We start from the raw sequence: 16,087 nt of genomic DNA on the forward strand, positions 1-16,087 counted from the left end.
AATGATAATGGATGTTTTTGTTGTCTGCGCAGATGGTAACGAATGCACAAAGGCTTCGGCACAGTCCTGCGGAGAATGCATTCAGGCCGGAGAGAAGTGTGGATGGTGTACAGACGTGGTAAGTGCAGACTAAACCATCAATAAAGGAAATGACGGCTCTTGCAACTATGTGCATTTATGGGAAAAATGTGTAGAGGCATTTCCTGTGGCCAGATGATTTGTTTATCCAAGTGTGTAACAATCGCAGAGGACATCCTGAGATTTTACAAACAGTGATGAAAATCAAAACTGGTTTATGAGAGTACAGAGTATTCAGTGTTTGGTCATATCTTGAGCGATCACCTTCCAGCTCACCTTTATTCTGTTGGTTGATATTACCCAGAGTTCTTTGAGTCATCAGTGGAACTTGAGAACATTATTTATTTGTGGTAGTGAGTCATCGTCCTATGCCATCATGTCTGCTCATTCCATGTGGCTCAGATTATGGTAAGCAGGAAAGGGCCATTTATCTGTTTTACACGGGCCACATTGAAGAAATCAGGAAGTGTACTATCATCAAATTTGTAAGGAGGTAGAAGAAGATAAGTTACTAGTACATTTTAATATGTTTGTCTCTTCACCTGTTTTTTTTCTTTCTCTTCTGTCTTTTTATTTGCAGAACTTTCTGAAACAGGGTGAGCAGAAGTCCACACGTTGCGATGAGGTTGAGGCTTTGCTCAAGAAGGGCTGTACAGCGGCCAACATAGAAAATCCACGTGGAAGTGTTGAGACCCTCAGGAACCAAAGTGTAACAAATCGCAAAAAGGAGCAAGGATCTCTCAAGTCAGACCAGATCACCCAGATTCAGCCACAAGAACTCAGACTTAATCTCCGTTCAGGTGAAGCTCACTCACATCTTAACTCCAGTAACACTCCAGTAAAAGACTGCACTTTCTATGATGTTATCACTTAAAGGTCATCTAATATGGCAATTTTCCGGTGTCCCCAGAATGTGTCAGTGAAGTTTCAGGTCCAAAATACCCTATAGATAAATTACTATGGCTGTTTCTCAATTCTAAGAACGCCAAGAACGGACTTGTGTTCTCGTGTAGACTGGTCTTGCCAGGCGACCTTGGAAGAACGAACTCAGAAGGTCGCGAGAACACAGAACGCACTTGTGCGATCGTCCTGTTGGTCACGTGACTTCCCCAGATTTCAATGCGCAAGTCTGCATTCGATGCATCCTCGATATCAAGACCTCATCCAGATATTTTTTCACGTGTCCTCTGTACTTGCGTTCTTGAGAATTGGAATTGAACTTCGACTGTTAATGATGACGTAGAGCGAGGACACGAGGACGCAAGAGCGGAAGAACGCATATTGAGAAACCGCCTATACCATGTTGAAAAGGTCCATTTTTGGGTGTGCAGGAAAAGTGCAGTTTGGTGCATCTTAAAATTCACATGACTGCTGCTTTCCTCCCCATTTCCTGTTTTTAATAAGACAATCACCTTACGTCATTGATTATAATGAACTTTCGGTAAATCATTTTGCTTTAAGAAGATTTTAAATAGAAATAATGACGTAACTGTGGTCTTTAGACAACAGAAACCTGTTTAAACTGGTATTATCCATATAGTGTTGATGTTTTACAGTAATTTAAAGAAATGAGTTAGAAATGACTTTCTTTCTTAGTATTTTTGTTTTGTTTTCAGTATAAATATCTAAACAATCTTAAATTAAGATGAATTTGTTTGATGAACAAAATTACTTATGATAATAAATCTAGGTTTTAAAATCCAAGCAAAAAATCTGCCAATGCGGTAAGAAAAAAAAACTTGAACTTAGTTAAAGAAAAATAAAAAAACAGTGGGTCTCATTCATTAAGCATGCGTGAGATATGCGTACGGATGTTTTCCTGAACAAATCGTGATTCAACAAAAACCTTTCGTATAAAAATTTCTTCTAAATGTACGCAAAAATTCAAGAAAACCTAAAACCACTCGTATGCAATAATCACGGACGTTATAATCAAATACTAACCTATAATTATAATGTTTATAATAATGCACTGCAAAAAATGATTTTCAATTATTATTGTCTTGTTTTCAGTAAAAATGTCTAGAAATTCTTAAATTGATGAGCCAAACGACCCAAGAAAATAAGTCTAGATTTTAGACCAAAAATATCAAATTTATGTGATTTTGTGCATAAAACAAGCAAAAAAATCTGCCAATGGGGTAAGCAACTTTTTAATTGATTTTTTATTTATTTAGTGTTTATAGACAAATGTTTAAGATTCTTTTGCCTACCCCATTGGCAGATTTTTTTTTTTTTGCTTGTTTTATGCACAAAATCACTTAAATTTGATCTTTTTGGTCTAAAAACTACACTTATTTTCTTGAGTCGTTTTGTTCATCAAGAAAATACATCTTAATTTAAGAATTTTTAGATATTTTTACTGAAAACAAGACAAAAATACTAAGAATTTTTTTCTTGAAAATAATTTTTTGCAGCGTGTTGAGATATAAAATTTACATGATCATATTTTATATTATAATATTTTTATCTATATTATTATTATTATTGTTATAATTATATACATTATATTGTACATTATTATAGCCTACTTACTTTTTCTTCATATATAGAAGATGCACGTAATGACAAATCTTCACGCTTGCTTTCCTGACTTTTTAAATCTCTATGAAAGCGTCTGCTTAATTACGCAAATTACCAACCTCATGCATGCGGCCGCTCATGTAGAACACTCCAAATTCACTAACGTAAGAACAAACTCATGTGCGTATGCACGTGTTGTGAATTAGCCGGAAAGTTTTCTTGAGAAGTTCAAGTGTGCGTATAAATACGAAAAACTTATGCAATTATTAGTGAATGAGACCCATTTTCTTACCCCATTGGCATTTTTATTTTTATTTTTTTGCTTGTTTTAAGCACAAGTTCACATTTTTGGTCTAAAAACTAGACTTATTTTCCTAGGTCATTTTGCTCATCAAGAAAATTCATCTTGATTTAAAAAATAAATAAATATTTGTACTGAAAACAAAACAAAGTCATTTTTTGCAGTGTGGGTTTTTTTATCATCACAGGGTGGTTGTTTTTCATATTAGGTCCCCTTTAATAAAGGCTAAGATCATGTGGAGTTGTGGTCTTAATCTAACCCTGAACACTTGTATAATTTCAGGTGAAGCTCAGAAGTTTGCGCTGAAATTCAAGAGAGCTGAGGATTATCCTATTGACCTCTACTACCTGATGGACCTCAGTTACTCTATGAAAGATGATTTAGAAAACGTCAAAAACCTGGGAACCCAACTGATGTCCGAAATGCAAAAGATCACCTCTGACTTCAGGATTGGTAAGCAATTGCAATTCGGTGTGAACGTGCCGATTATTTACCATATCCATATTCTGTGTTGTATTTAAATGGCACTTCAAAAATTTTCTTGAATGCTTGTTTATTGGTTTTGGCTCGTTTGTGGAGAAAACCGTTATGCCGTACATCAGCACAACACCAGCCAAGCTGCTAAACCCTTGCACATCAGACCAGAACTGCACAAGCCCATTCAGCTATAAAAACGTACTGAGCCTGACTTCTGAGGGATCCAAGTTTAATGACCTTGTTAGTAGACAGCAGATCTCAGGAAATCTGGACTCGCCAGAGGGAGGCTTTGACGCCATCATGCAAGTGGCTGTCTGCGCGGTTAGTTTGCATAAAACATTTTGTATACAAGTTTCCATTTAATCCTAATTTACAGTGGGCATAACAATAAACAAGTTACCAAAGAGGCTGTTTATACCTGGTATTAAGATGAGTTTTGGTCGATTGGATCACAAGTGGAAGAGAGAGACACATTCAGGTTTACACCTGGTATTTAAATACGTCTCTTTTGTCCACTTTCCCATGCATTTTCGCATACCTTTGAATGTGATCGAATGTGGAAAAGCTCAAAACAGTTTACACCTGTACTTACTTTGCGTCATCCACTTGCGATCCAATCGACCAAAATGCATCTTAATACAAGCTGTGTACAGCCTCAAACAGTAGCTCCAGACAAGCTCAATTTATTTGGCCTCGTGCTAATTTAACCTTGCCGATTTGGCAAGTTACATAGTTTATATTACATTTATGCATTTATTTAAAAGACTCAGAAGTGACTTAGAGTGCATTCAGGTTATGCATTTTTATCAGTTTGGGTGTGCTTCCTCAAAATCGAACCCATGACTGTTTTGAGTGTAAGGATGGATTCACTACAGTGGTTCAGGAATGCCGAAATGACTGAGAAATGTTAACAGCAAGATGGTGTAAAACTGAATATTTCTTGTAAATAATCACCCTTTTGCAAGGTATACCAATGGTGGAAATATGTGCAGTTATAATAGCAAAATATGTGGGAGAGCATTGCTAGAATATAAATATATTGTATTGTAATATGTAGCAATTAAGTATTAGCCTTAAATCAAAACTAAACAACAGATTGGTAAATGAAAAGGTTTAATAACAGAACTGACTAAAACAAGCAAACAAATCTGCCAATGGGGTAAGCAAATTTTTCTTGAATTTTTCTTGAATTTAGTGTTTAAGAAAAATGTTCACGTTTTTTTTTTTGCTTACCCCATTGGCCGATTTTTTTTTTTTTTTTTTGCTCGTTTTATCCACAAAATCACTTAAATTTGATAATTTTGGTCTAAAAACTAGACTTATTTCTTGGGTAGTTTGGCTCATCAAGAAAATACTTATATTTTCTTAATTTAAGAATTTTTTGATATTTTTACTGAAAATAAGACAAAAAATACTAAGATTTTTTTATTGAAAATCATTTTTTGCAGTGTAGTTATTTGGTCTGACGAACCACTTACACTGCAAAAAATGATTTTCAAGAAAAAAGATTAGTATTTTTGTCTTGTTTTCAGTAAAAATATCTAAAAGTTCTTAAATTGGGATGCTTTTTCTTGATGAGCGGGGCGACCCAAGAAAGTGGGTCTGGTTTTTGGAACAAAGGTGTCAAATTTGAGTGATTTTGTGCATAAAACAAGCAAAAAATCGGCCAATGGGGTAAGCAATTTTTTCTTGAATTTTTCTTACATTTAGTGTTTAGAAAAATGTTCAAGATTTTTTATTTACCCCATTGGCAGATTTTTTTGCTTGTTTTATGTGCAAAATCACTTAAATTTGATAATTTTGGTCTAAAAACTATTTCTTGGGTAGTTTGGCTCATCAAGAAAATACTTATATTTTCTTAATTTAAGAATTTTTTGATATTTTTACTGAAAATAAGACAAAAAATACTAAGATTTTTTTATTGAAAATCATTTTTTGCAGTGTAGTTATTTGGTCTGACGAACCACTTACACTGCAAAAAATGATTTTCAAGAAAAAAGATTAGTATTTTTGTCTTGTTTTCAGTAAAAATATCTAAAAGTTCTTAAATTAAGATGCTTTTTCTTGATGAGCAAAACAACCCAAGAAAGTAAGTCTAGTTTTAAGACCAAAAATGTCAAATTTTAGTGATTTTGTGCATAAAACAAGCAAAAAAATCGGCCAATGGGGTAAGCAATTTTTTCTTGAATTTTTCTTACATTTAGTGTTTAGAAAAATGTTCAAGATTTTTTATTTACCCCATTGGCAGATTTTTTTGCTTGTTTTATGTGCTAAATCACTTAAATTTGATAATTTTGGTCTAAAAACTAGACTTGTTTCTTGGGTAGTTTGGCTCATCAAGAAATACTTATATTTTCTTAATGTAAGAATTTTTTGATATTTTTACTGAAAACAAGACAAAAAATACTAAGATTTTTTTTATTGAAAATAATTTTTTGCAGTGTAGTTATTTGGTCTGACGACCACTTACACTGCAAAAAATGATTTTCAAGAAAAAAGATTAGTATTTTTGTCTGGTTTTCAGTAAAAATATCTAAAAGTTCTTAAATTAAGATGCTTTTTCTTGATGAGCAAAACAACCCAAGAAAACAAGTCTAGTTTTAAGACCAAAAATGTCAAATTTTAGTGATTTTGTGCATAAAACAAGCAAAAAATCGGCCAATGGGGTAAGCAATTTTTTCTTGAATTTTTCTTACATTTAGTGTTTAGAAAAATGTTCAAGATTTTTTATTTACCCCATTGGAAGATTTTTTTGCTTGTTTTATGTGCAAAATCACTTAAATTTGATAATTTTGGTCTAAATACTAGACTTATTTACATCTTAATTTAAGAATTTTTAGATATTTTTACTAAAAACAAGACAAAAATACTAAGATTTTTTTCTTGAAAATAATTTTTTGCAGTGTAATTATTTGGTCTGATGAACCACTTACCCTTAATCAATAGAGTAAAGTTTGGCACATTGTCTGCCTTTTTTCAGTTTACGTGGTCTGACGAACCACTTCATCTTAATTACAAGTTTAAGCATTGGTGTATCGACTGCCCTTAATTATTTGGTCTGACGAACCGGTTAACTCTTCTTACCGGGGTTAAATCTTGGCGTATCGACTGCCATTAATTATGAGGTCTGACGAACCTCTTAAATCTTAACTAGTTGTATGGTTGAGTTTGTGATGGCGAACCTGTAGCAGCTGATGCAAGGACCATTTTGCCAAACAAGGAGATATATGTAATTTTTTCCCTTATATGAGCCACTGGAATGTACTAAAATTCACGTGTCTGTTTCAGAATAAGATCGGCTGGAGAAACGTGACACGTCTGCTTGTGTTTTCCACCGATGCTGGATTTCACTTCGCCGGAGACGGAAAACTTGGCGGAATTGTGCTTCCCAATGATGGGAAATGCCATCTGGAGAATAACATGTACACTATGAGCCATTATTATGTAAGCATCTGCATTTTAACACCATGACCCATCACGGTTCAAGATTTCCTCACGAATATCTATAGACGTGTCATTAATTCCAATCTTTTCGTTTTTAGGACTATCCATCCATTGCTCATCTCGTTCAAAAATTAAGTGAAAACAACATTCAGACTATTTTTGCAGTAACTAAAGAATTTCAGCCTGTTTACCAGGTAAAAAGCATATGCATATAAAATTTAAATGTGCATTGAAAAGCATATTCAGATAATGTTATACAATATTGCAATCTGACAAACTAGTTGTGTTTCCTCTTCAGGAGCTGAAAAATCTCATTCCAAAGTCTGCTGTAGGAACATTGTCTTCAGACTCCAACAATGTGATAAATCTCATTATTGATGCCTATAATGTGAGTTGAAACTTTTCCTTTCATGTCTTTTTATATGTATATATATTTTTTTAACCTTTTCTAAACCTTCCCCTCAGTCTCTGTCCTCTGAGATCAATCTGGAGAACAGCAGGCTGCCTGAAGGTGTGTCCATCTCATATGTTTCTCACTGCAAAAATGGAATAAGCAACACAGGAGAGGATGGAAGAAAGTGCTCCAACATCTCAATCGGGGATGAGGTGAGAATCAATTTTGCAACTTCAGTTTGTTATCACCTTCTAAGCAATTGCGGTTTTGTGACGTGCGACCAAAATTTTGCAAAAGTGATTCAAAAGCAGTAATGTTTTCTTCCATATTTGGTATCTTTGATGTCATACACTAATCGATTTGCCCAGCACCACCGTATGCCAAAGTAGTGCTTGTAGGGCAACAATACATTGTGTTCGGTTGGTAGGTCTGTCACAATTATTAAATAATCGTCTCATTGTGATTGTTGAGCCTCATTGCCATGATTTCAGATCACCACAATGATTGCACATCTCTTTAAAAAACACAAGGGGGAGCTGCAGCGCCTGTATAAACGAGACAGTATCAGATGGCGCTCTTTAATCAGCAATTCCAAATTTAGGGAAGTGAAGAATGTTATTCTTAAGGATCTGTAAGGAAAAGATAGATTGAAAGATATTTATTAAATAATTAAATGTGTTACAATGCAAAAAATGACTTTCTTACTTAGTATTTTTGTCTTGTTTTCAGCAGAAATATCTAAAAATTCTTAAATTAAGATGCTTTTTCTTGATGAGCAAAATGACCTTAGTAAATAAGTTTAGTTTTAAGACAAATAATGTACAATTTAAGTGAAATTGTCCTTAAAACAAGCAAAATTATCTGCCAATGGGGTGAGAAAAAAAATTGTGAAATAAGATTTCTTTTTTTTAAACACTTAATTCAAGTCAAATTTTCTCACCCCATTGGCAGATATTTTTGCTTGTTTTAAGCACAAATTTACTTAAATTGTATATTTTTTGTCTAAAAACTAGTATTATTTTCTTAGGTAATTTTGCTCATCAAGAAAATACATCTCGATTTAAGAATTTTTAGATATTTCTATTGAAAACAAGACAAAAATACTAAGAAAGTAAGTCATTTTTTGCAGTGTATGCACTGCAAAATACCTTTTTAATAAATACATTCTTTTGATGCTTTTTCTTGATGAGCAAAACGACCCAAGAAAATAAGTCTAGTTTTTAGACCTAAAATATCAAATTTAAGTGATTTTGTGCATAAAACAAGCAAAACAAATCTGCCAATGCGGTAAGCAAATTTTTCTTGAATTTAATGTTTAAGAAAAAAATTCAAGATTTTTTGCTTGTTTTATGCACAAAATCACTTAAATTTGATATTTGTGGTCTAAAATCTAGACTTGTTTTCTTGGGTCATTTTGTTCTGTTCTTAATTTAAGAATTTTTAGATAGTTTTACTGAAAACAAGACAAAATAACTTTTTTTTCTTAAATAATTTTTTGCAATGAGTGTATTAATATATACTGCCAGGTAAACCTTGCAAAAGGTTTAATTTAAATAATCGCAACAATGAGTGAAAATTATTTCATTAACAAACAAAAAAATGTATGAGAATTAAATTTCAAAGCAATAAAACAGTCAATTAATGGTCATAATTGACACAATTAGTTAGACAATTAACGTCAGCCAAATTACATAATCGTGACAGCCCCAACGGTTGGGCATGAGTTCCTCTATTAAATTATTGATCTGCTGGGGTGCCAAATTTAGGTTTAGGAACTGAAAGGATGCTGGTCTGTGTAGATCCAACACAGTTATATTTTTTAAGACGTACAAGGACGCATTGAAGAAAAGTATCTGCTCATTTACTATTTCTGTGTGCATTTAGGTAACGTTTGACGTAGCGATCACGGCCAAGGGTTGCCCAAATAATGGTAATCCTGAGGAAATAAAGATCAAACTGCTGGGTTTCACAGAGGAGGTGTCTATCAAACTTAACTTCATCTGTGAGTGTGAGTGTCACAAAGATGGCCGTCCAAACAGCCAGGAGTGTCATTTTGGCAACGGTACTTTGGAGTGTGGAGCATGCAGGTGAGTTATTTCACACTGCTGCTATCATCCATTCATGGTCAGACTTGAACCCTTAAACCGACATGGCATGATACGTTTTGCTTTTCAGGTGCAACGAGGGACGTATTGGCAGGGTTTGTGAATGTAGCAAAGACGAAGTGAGAACGGAGGATCTGGACGCAAACTGTCGCATGGATAACGGGACGGACATCTGCAACAATAATGGCGACTGCGTCTGTGGAACGTGCGAGTGTAAAAAGAGGGATAATCCGGAGGAGAGATACAGTGGAAAGTTTTGTGAATGTGACAACTTCAACTGCGATCGCTCCAACAACAAACTCTGTGGAGGTAGGAGCACTTTTTTGATGTATAGGCTAATGTTAAAAGAAGTTACAATCTTCTCAAGTGCTTTTGTGTCTGTTTCTTTGCTTTATCAGGTCACGGTCGATGCGAGTGTCGGAAATGTATCTGCGATGCTAACTACACAGGCAGTGCGTGCGACTGCTCTATGGACACCTCAACCTGTTTGGCCAGTAACAAACAAATCTGTAATGGTCGAGGCACTTGTGAATGCGGGGTGTGTAAATGTAGCGACTCCAAGTTTCAGGGCCCGACCTGTGAAATCTGCCCGACCTGCCCTGGAGTTTGTCCTGAACACAAGTGAGTTGCGCTATGCTAATTGGTTATGCTAATACTGTATTTGCATTTTGCATTAAAAAAACATTCCTAGAATGCAACAAAAGCTTTGAAATGAACTAAATGCATTTCTTTGTTGTGCCTCTCAGGGACTGTGTTCAGTGCCGAGCGTTTAAGACGGGTGACAAGAAAGATACATGCGAGAAGGATTGTGCATACTTCAATCTAAGGATGGTGCAAAAGAAGGAAGATCTTCCTCAGCCGAACGACCAGCCCTTCATCAATCACTGCAAAGAGCGAGATGCTAATGATTGTTGGTTTTTCTTCACTTACGCTACCAGAAATGACAGCACTGTTGAGGTTCATGTGGCAGAGGAGCTTGGTAAGTGAAAGTTTTGTTTTTAAAGTATAATATAGTAAAATACTATAGCATTGTACGACAGCATATAAATTGCTAAAATGTTACATGGTCTTGAAAATGAATACTAACTAAAACGTGATTTACCTTAATTCCTATAAATCCCATAATTCCTGTGGCTTTTTTCACAGAGTGCCCCTCTGGTCCTGACATCATCCCCATTGTAGCCGGAGTAGTCGCGGGTATTGTTTTGATTGGTTTAGCTCTGCTGCTCATCTGGAAGCTGCTCATGATTATTCACGACCGCAGAGAATTCGCCAAATTTGAGAAGGAAAAGATGAATGCCAAGTGGGACACGGTATGTTTTCCTTAATTGCATTTTATCTTATCCCAGGTATGTTTTTATTGAAGCATCACTTTTATTGTAATAGCAGTGGCTAGAAAATCATTTTCAATCGTTTGCCTAAAAGGACAATTTCTCAGTTTACTCCCTCATGCCATCCAAGATGTATATGATTTGCTTTGGCAAAAAGCAAATAATTTTATTTAAAAGACTTTTTATCTTCATATCTGGTGCTCGCAATGCATCCACTATTAAAGTAATCCACATGACTACAGTTTGTTAATATGTCTTCTGAGGCAAAACAATGTGTTTGTGACAAAACTATTGATATTTTTCAAATATTTGACCCTGGATTACAAAACCAGTCATAGGGGTCAAATTGTTTTAGATTTATATATAATTTATACATCTGAAAACGGAATTAACAAGCTGTCCATTGATGTATGGTTTGTTATGTAAGGGATAATGTAGAGGCAGCCGGTAGTTATTGGGAAATAAGCCCCGACAGTGTGATCAGGACCCGACGCGAAGCGGAGATGAATATGAATTTGAAACATTTTATTGGTTTTAAATTAACATTTTTATCCTTCTGTGAAACTTTGCACAGATGCATAAAATTATCGTAATACCTTATTAAGATCCTATGCTTCATACTTATCTGTCTCCATTTTTTTCTCTTTTAGCCAGCCTTTGAGAAGTTTAAATGCCCATTCTGTATTTTTTTGTGTGTTGGCTTCGTAGTTGTCATGCTCTATTTTGTCATGCTCAGTCTCAGTAAGCTGTCTGTGTCTTGTCGTTGTTCGTTCTTCTATCCGCTATTTAAATGTTTTGTTTTTTCCGTACATGTTAAAATTAATGTCAAAATGTTCCATTCTTAATTGTGGTTGTCCAGTGTTTGTCACAAGATGGCGCCAAACAGTAATCTTTGTTGTCGCGGAGGGATTTTTAACATACAAGTAGTCCGGCTATGCGTTATTACTTTGGAGCGGTTATTATTTGAAAAGAACGAACCTGCAAATGTCTCAACTGACCAATCAGAATCAAGCATTCCAGAGAGCCGTGTAATAAGATAGGACAATATTTGGCTGAGATATACACTGCAAAAAAGATTTTCAAGAAAAAAAATCTTAGTATTTTTGTCTTAAAAATATAAAAAATAAATATAAAAAAATATAAAAAATTCTTATATTGGGATGCTTTTTCTTGATGAGCAAAACGACCCAAGAAAATAAGTCTAGTTTTTAGACCAAAAATATCAAATTTAAGTGATTTAAGTGAAGCAAAAAAATCTTGATTTTTTTTCAACACTTAATTCAAGAAATTACCCCATTGGCAGATTTTTTGCTTGTTTTATCCACAAATTCACTTCAATTTGATACATTTTGGACTTTTTTTGTTCGTTTTGCTCATCAAGAGAGGGCATCTTCATGTGGGAATTTTTGGATATTTTTCCTGAGGACAGGACAAGGATGCTGGGAGTTTTTTTTCTTGGAGGACTTTTTTTGCAGTGTATAGCCTAATCTGGAATCTGAGGGTGCAAATATTGCGAAAATCGCCTTTTTAAAGTTGTCCAAATGAAGTCCTTGGCAACACCTATTACTAATAATAAATAAAGTTTTAATATATTTTAAAAATTGTATTTAATTTAATTTTGACACATACAATGTATTGATGGCTATTGCCATAAATATACTTGTGTGACTTAAAGGGATACTATTGTTTTTTAAATATGCTCATGTTCCAGCTCCCCTAGAGTTAAACATTTGATTTTTACAGCTTTGGAGTCCATTCAACTGATTTCTGGGTTTGGCTCTAGCACTTTTAGCATAGCTTAGCATAATCCATTGAATCTGATTAGACCATTAGCATCGCGCTAAAATTAACCAAAGAGTTTGAATATTTTTCCTATTTAAAACTTGATTCTTCTGTAGTTACATCATGTAGTAAGACCAACAGAAAATTAAAAGTTGCGATTTTCTAGGCAGATATGGCTAGGAACTATACTCTCAAATTTGCATAATAATCAACAACTTTGATGCCGTAACATGGCTGCAGCAGACGCAATTATATAACGCAGCGCCCGAAAATAGCTATTGAAAGTTACCAAGGGGACTATCTTCAGGCACTGCATAATATCATTGCCCAATATCAGTGTCGCTTTAAGACTGGTTTATGGTCCAGGGTCACATATAACAGCTAGTCATAAAATGTGCAGGAATGAAAGTTATTGACATGCCACAATAATTAAATTTAGCGATTTATATGTTTTTGTTTTGGTTTCAGTATCACAACCTATATTTTTCTTACAAACATATTACTTTACTTTAAAAGAAATTTATTATCTCACTAAAGTCAGTTTCATGTATTTTACATTTTTACTTTAGCTTTAACATTGTGAGTCCTGTATAAGATGATCAAATTGTATTTTATTTATAAACGCAATATTTGCCAAATGATACTTATTTTCTTTTTCTTAGTAACTCACCCTTATTTAATATGTAATATTTGTGTCAAAGTAGTTGGATGTAACCATGAATGGTAAAGAGCAGTTAGTAGTGTTGGGATGCCTGACCTCATTTTATGGGGTGTGGCCTGTCTGATACTGTGGTGATCATTACTGCCATCTACTGTTAACAGGCAGTATTACATTTCTGGAATGCTGAAATGTTATATTGACAGTAAGAAAACGACTAATTATTTAATATAGTTTAATTATTAGTGAATGTTTTACAAAGTTCTTGTAAAATGTAAATCTTTCCATTTAACATTGGGTTAGTTGGGGATCTGTGGGCAGGCTGTATATTAAAATAAGATTCATGACACTTCTAACTAGGGGTAATTGTGATGGTGTTAAGCATTATACTATGTTTTTTTTTTACTTGAATAATTGCCTATTCATCTAGTTTATTTAGTATAAAAGGGATTTCTTGGGTTTCTTGGGTCACCCACATACATTGACGGTTTATATTACAAGCTAGTTTAGAGAAACCCACTGCCAGCTTTATTTCAATTTTTCTTCTTTTCTGTTTGTTGTCATGCTATGCTAAAACGTTTCTCTTTCCAAAACTTTTCTTCCTGTTTTCTTTCCATCCTGCCTATCTAGCAAGAGAATCCCATATACAAGAGTCCCATTAATAACTTCCAGAATCCAAGTTATGGATCTAAAGGCGTCACACTCTGAGTCTGTACTATTGTTTGCTGCATGCGCTGCCTAAATATCTCTCTCTCTTATTCATACTTCATCTAATTTACTAATTATAGGATAGTTGTTTGTTCACAATGCTAACATTGTATGTACTGGACATGTAACATTATGATGTGAACTACATTATTTTTTTAAAGTGTGACAAATGCCACAAATACACATAGGCTACTTTATCGCCCACGTTATCATTTGAAATACTGAACTCATTTAACCAATAGATATTATAGCATTTATGAATATAAGAGAGTTTATTTTAATCATTTAATATACTAGACAGATGCAAATAAATATGACAAATAATTTAGCTGTCTTGCTTTGATGATGTTTGCTGGTTCTATGCACTTTTTATGTAACCATATTTGCTGTGCTTTGTATTAACCGGAATGTATATTATATAATGTTGGTTATATGTAAAATCGTCCTAATTCATATAATTTTGTGTTTGCTGTCCAGGGTGAGAACCCCATTTACAAGAGCGCTGTGACCACGGTGGTGAACCCTAAATATGAGGGCAAGTAATGGACACGCGTGTCGATCTCCAAGCAACACTGTATGCAAAGCAATTCAAAAGGAGGAGTTTCAAATTCAAGTTTTTTTTTTTAAATCACCTTTTGGCTGTGCATTTGCCACTGATCTATTAATCTGTGTTTCTATGCATCGTTTTGACATTTGTACAGTATGTATAAACTTTTTTTTTATGCAATCTACGACATTTCAATGTTCAGTTTAATTTTTTCGGTCTGTCGTGCCTTGTTTTTCTGAATGTTAAAGCCGATCGCTTTGGGTTAGATAATGGAGGATGTTGTACGTAAGAAAGAAAATGTTATCCAGAGAGAAAGACAATCTATGCTTCAGTCATGCCTTCATTTAACTGTATGACAAAATCAGGTTTGTGTGTTTTTGATGGTACAGAAATCATATCAACCTGTGGATGGAGTGTATCTTTATTGGGATAGTAGGTAGCTGTTGCTGACTACTGCTGTTTGTGTGCATGGTGCTTTAATACAGACGCACACATGTCTGAGTGTAGAGATTTATGTGACTAGATGTGTATGGAAAGATGAACTCACGCTTTGGACTGTGAGTCAGATGGTAACGTCACCCATCTAGGACAAGTGCTTTATTAAGCGCACAGTAATGATTTAAGAAATCTTAAAAGGACAGTGTTAGCATTATTTTTAGTTGTTCTTTGCAGTACCCAAAGTGTATCTGTCTTGTTTTACTAAAAAACCAATCAAGCATCTTTTGCAATGTGACACTGTCTTGGCAACATGTCGATCTTGTGACCACTGAAAAGACTTTTGAGGGACATTTGAATCATGGTCTGTGAATGAAACAATCAACTTTCTTATTGTAATTATTATTAAAACATGTTGCATGAAGGGAACTTCAGGTTTTACAATACGAGAAGGTGAACTCAGGTCACTAATTCTTTAATTAATATCACTGATGCCAAATATTTACTGTCTGCTGTGCGAGAACTATGTTTTAATATACTGTCTGTAACTCTTAAGTGGACTTGGTATTTGTTCTTGGGTCCTTTTTACAAAATCATTACCCAAACAAAATTTCAGATTGTTGGAAAAGGTCAGTGTTAAGAGAAGGATTTCTTGTGTTTTCCTTTAATTTTTAAAGTTTAATCTTTTTAAAGTTTTTTTTTAAGCTTAATCGCATCACACAGACTTAGTGTTTTTAAAGTGCCTTTTTTTCATTTTTGCATCATGCCCACTATCACAGTCTTTTGTTTTATTATTTATTAAATAAAGAGCTGAAAACACTGGACTACATTGTAATTGTCATGCAGTATGTTAGTATAGTTTATGGCATGGGTCTTCAACAGGGGGTCCGGGGCCCCTTGGGGGTCCGTGGTGGTATTATTGAGGGGCCTCCACATATTGTTTAAATTAATTATTATTTTAAATGAAATTAGGCATCCAACAAAAATGCACTAAAAGTCTAATAATAGAAATTTAAAAAAAAACTTGATTGAAATGATGGTTCCCATATAAAATAATATAAAACTTGATTAAAATGGGGAACCTTCGTTTTAATATAGCCAGTAAATGTAAAATGTAATGTAGTATGTAAAGTATTTGTACAAAAAATAATGGTTTTAATATCTTTGTAATGTAACTAAAAAGTATGTACATTTTGATTGATACATGATTGGTTGATTTGATACATGTACTGGGGGTCCCTGCTCCTCCTCTCTATCCATAAAGGAGTCCTTGGCCTAAAAAGCTTGAAGACCTCTGGTTTATG

The 16,087-nt window shown here is 34.2% G+C and overlaps 1 protein-coding gene across 2 annotated transcripts in view; it reads left to right on the forward strand.

Moving 5' to 3' along the window:
- LOC129442960 (integrin beta-1) overlaps positions 1–15,607 on the forward strand; it is a 34,236-nt gene extending 18,629 nt beyond the window's left edge. Inside the window, exons 3-17 of one of the 2 annotated variants that reach the window (XM_073855642.1) lie at positions 33–118; positions 659–878; positions 3,185–3,351; positions 3,458–3,700; positions 6,668–6,823; positions 6,922–7,017; positions 7,122–7,211; positions 7,289–7,429; positions 9,102–9,304; positions 9,393–9,631; positions 9,721–9,943; positions 10,069–10,301; positions 10,469–10,635; positions 13,724–13,801; positions 14,279–15,607. In XM_073855642.1, coding sequence (XP_073711743.1) covers positions 33–118; positions 659–878; positions 3,185–3,351; positions 3,458–3,700; positions 6,668–6,823; positions 6,922–7,017; positions 7,122–7,211; positions 7,289–7,429; positions 9,102–9,304; positions 9,393–9,631; positions 9,721–9,943; positions 10,069–10,301; positions 10,469–10,635; positions 13,724–13,801 — 2,342 coding nt within the window. In that variant the 3' untranslated portion in view covers positions 14,279–15,607. The remainder of the gene's footprint in view (positions 1–32; positions 119–658; positions 879–3,184; positions 3,352–3,457; positions 3,701–6,667; positions 6,824–6,921; positions 7,018–7,121; positions 7,212–7,288; positions 7,430–9,101; positions 9,305–9,392; positions 9,632–9,720; positions 9,944–10,068; positions 10,302–10,468; positions 10,636–13,723; positions 13,802–14,278) is intronic. The other variant, XM_073855645.1, reaches the window with a different exon arrangement.
- The last annotated feature ends 480 nt before the right edge of the window (positions 15,608–16,087 follow it).

This window comes from Misgurnus anguillicaudatus, chromosome 2 (assembly GCF_027580225.2).
Source record: "Misgurnus anguillicaudatus chromosome 2, ASM2758022v2, whole genome shotgun sequence".
NCBI classification, from domain to species: domain Eukaryota; kingdom Metazoa; phylum Chordata; class Actinopteri; order Cypriniformes; family Cobitidae; genus Misgurnus; species Misgurnus anguillicaudatus.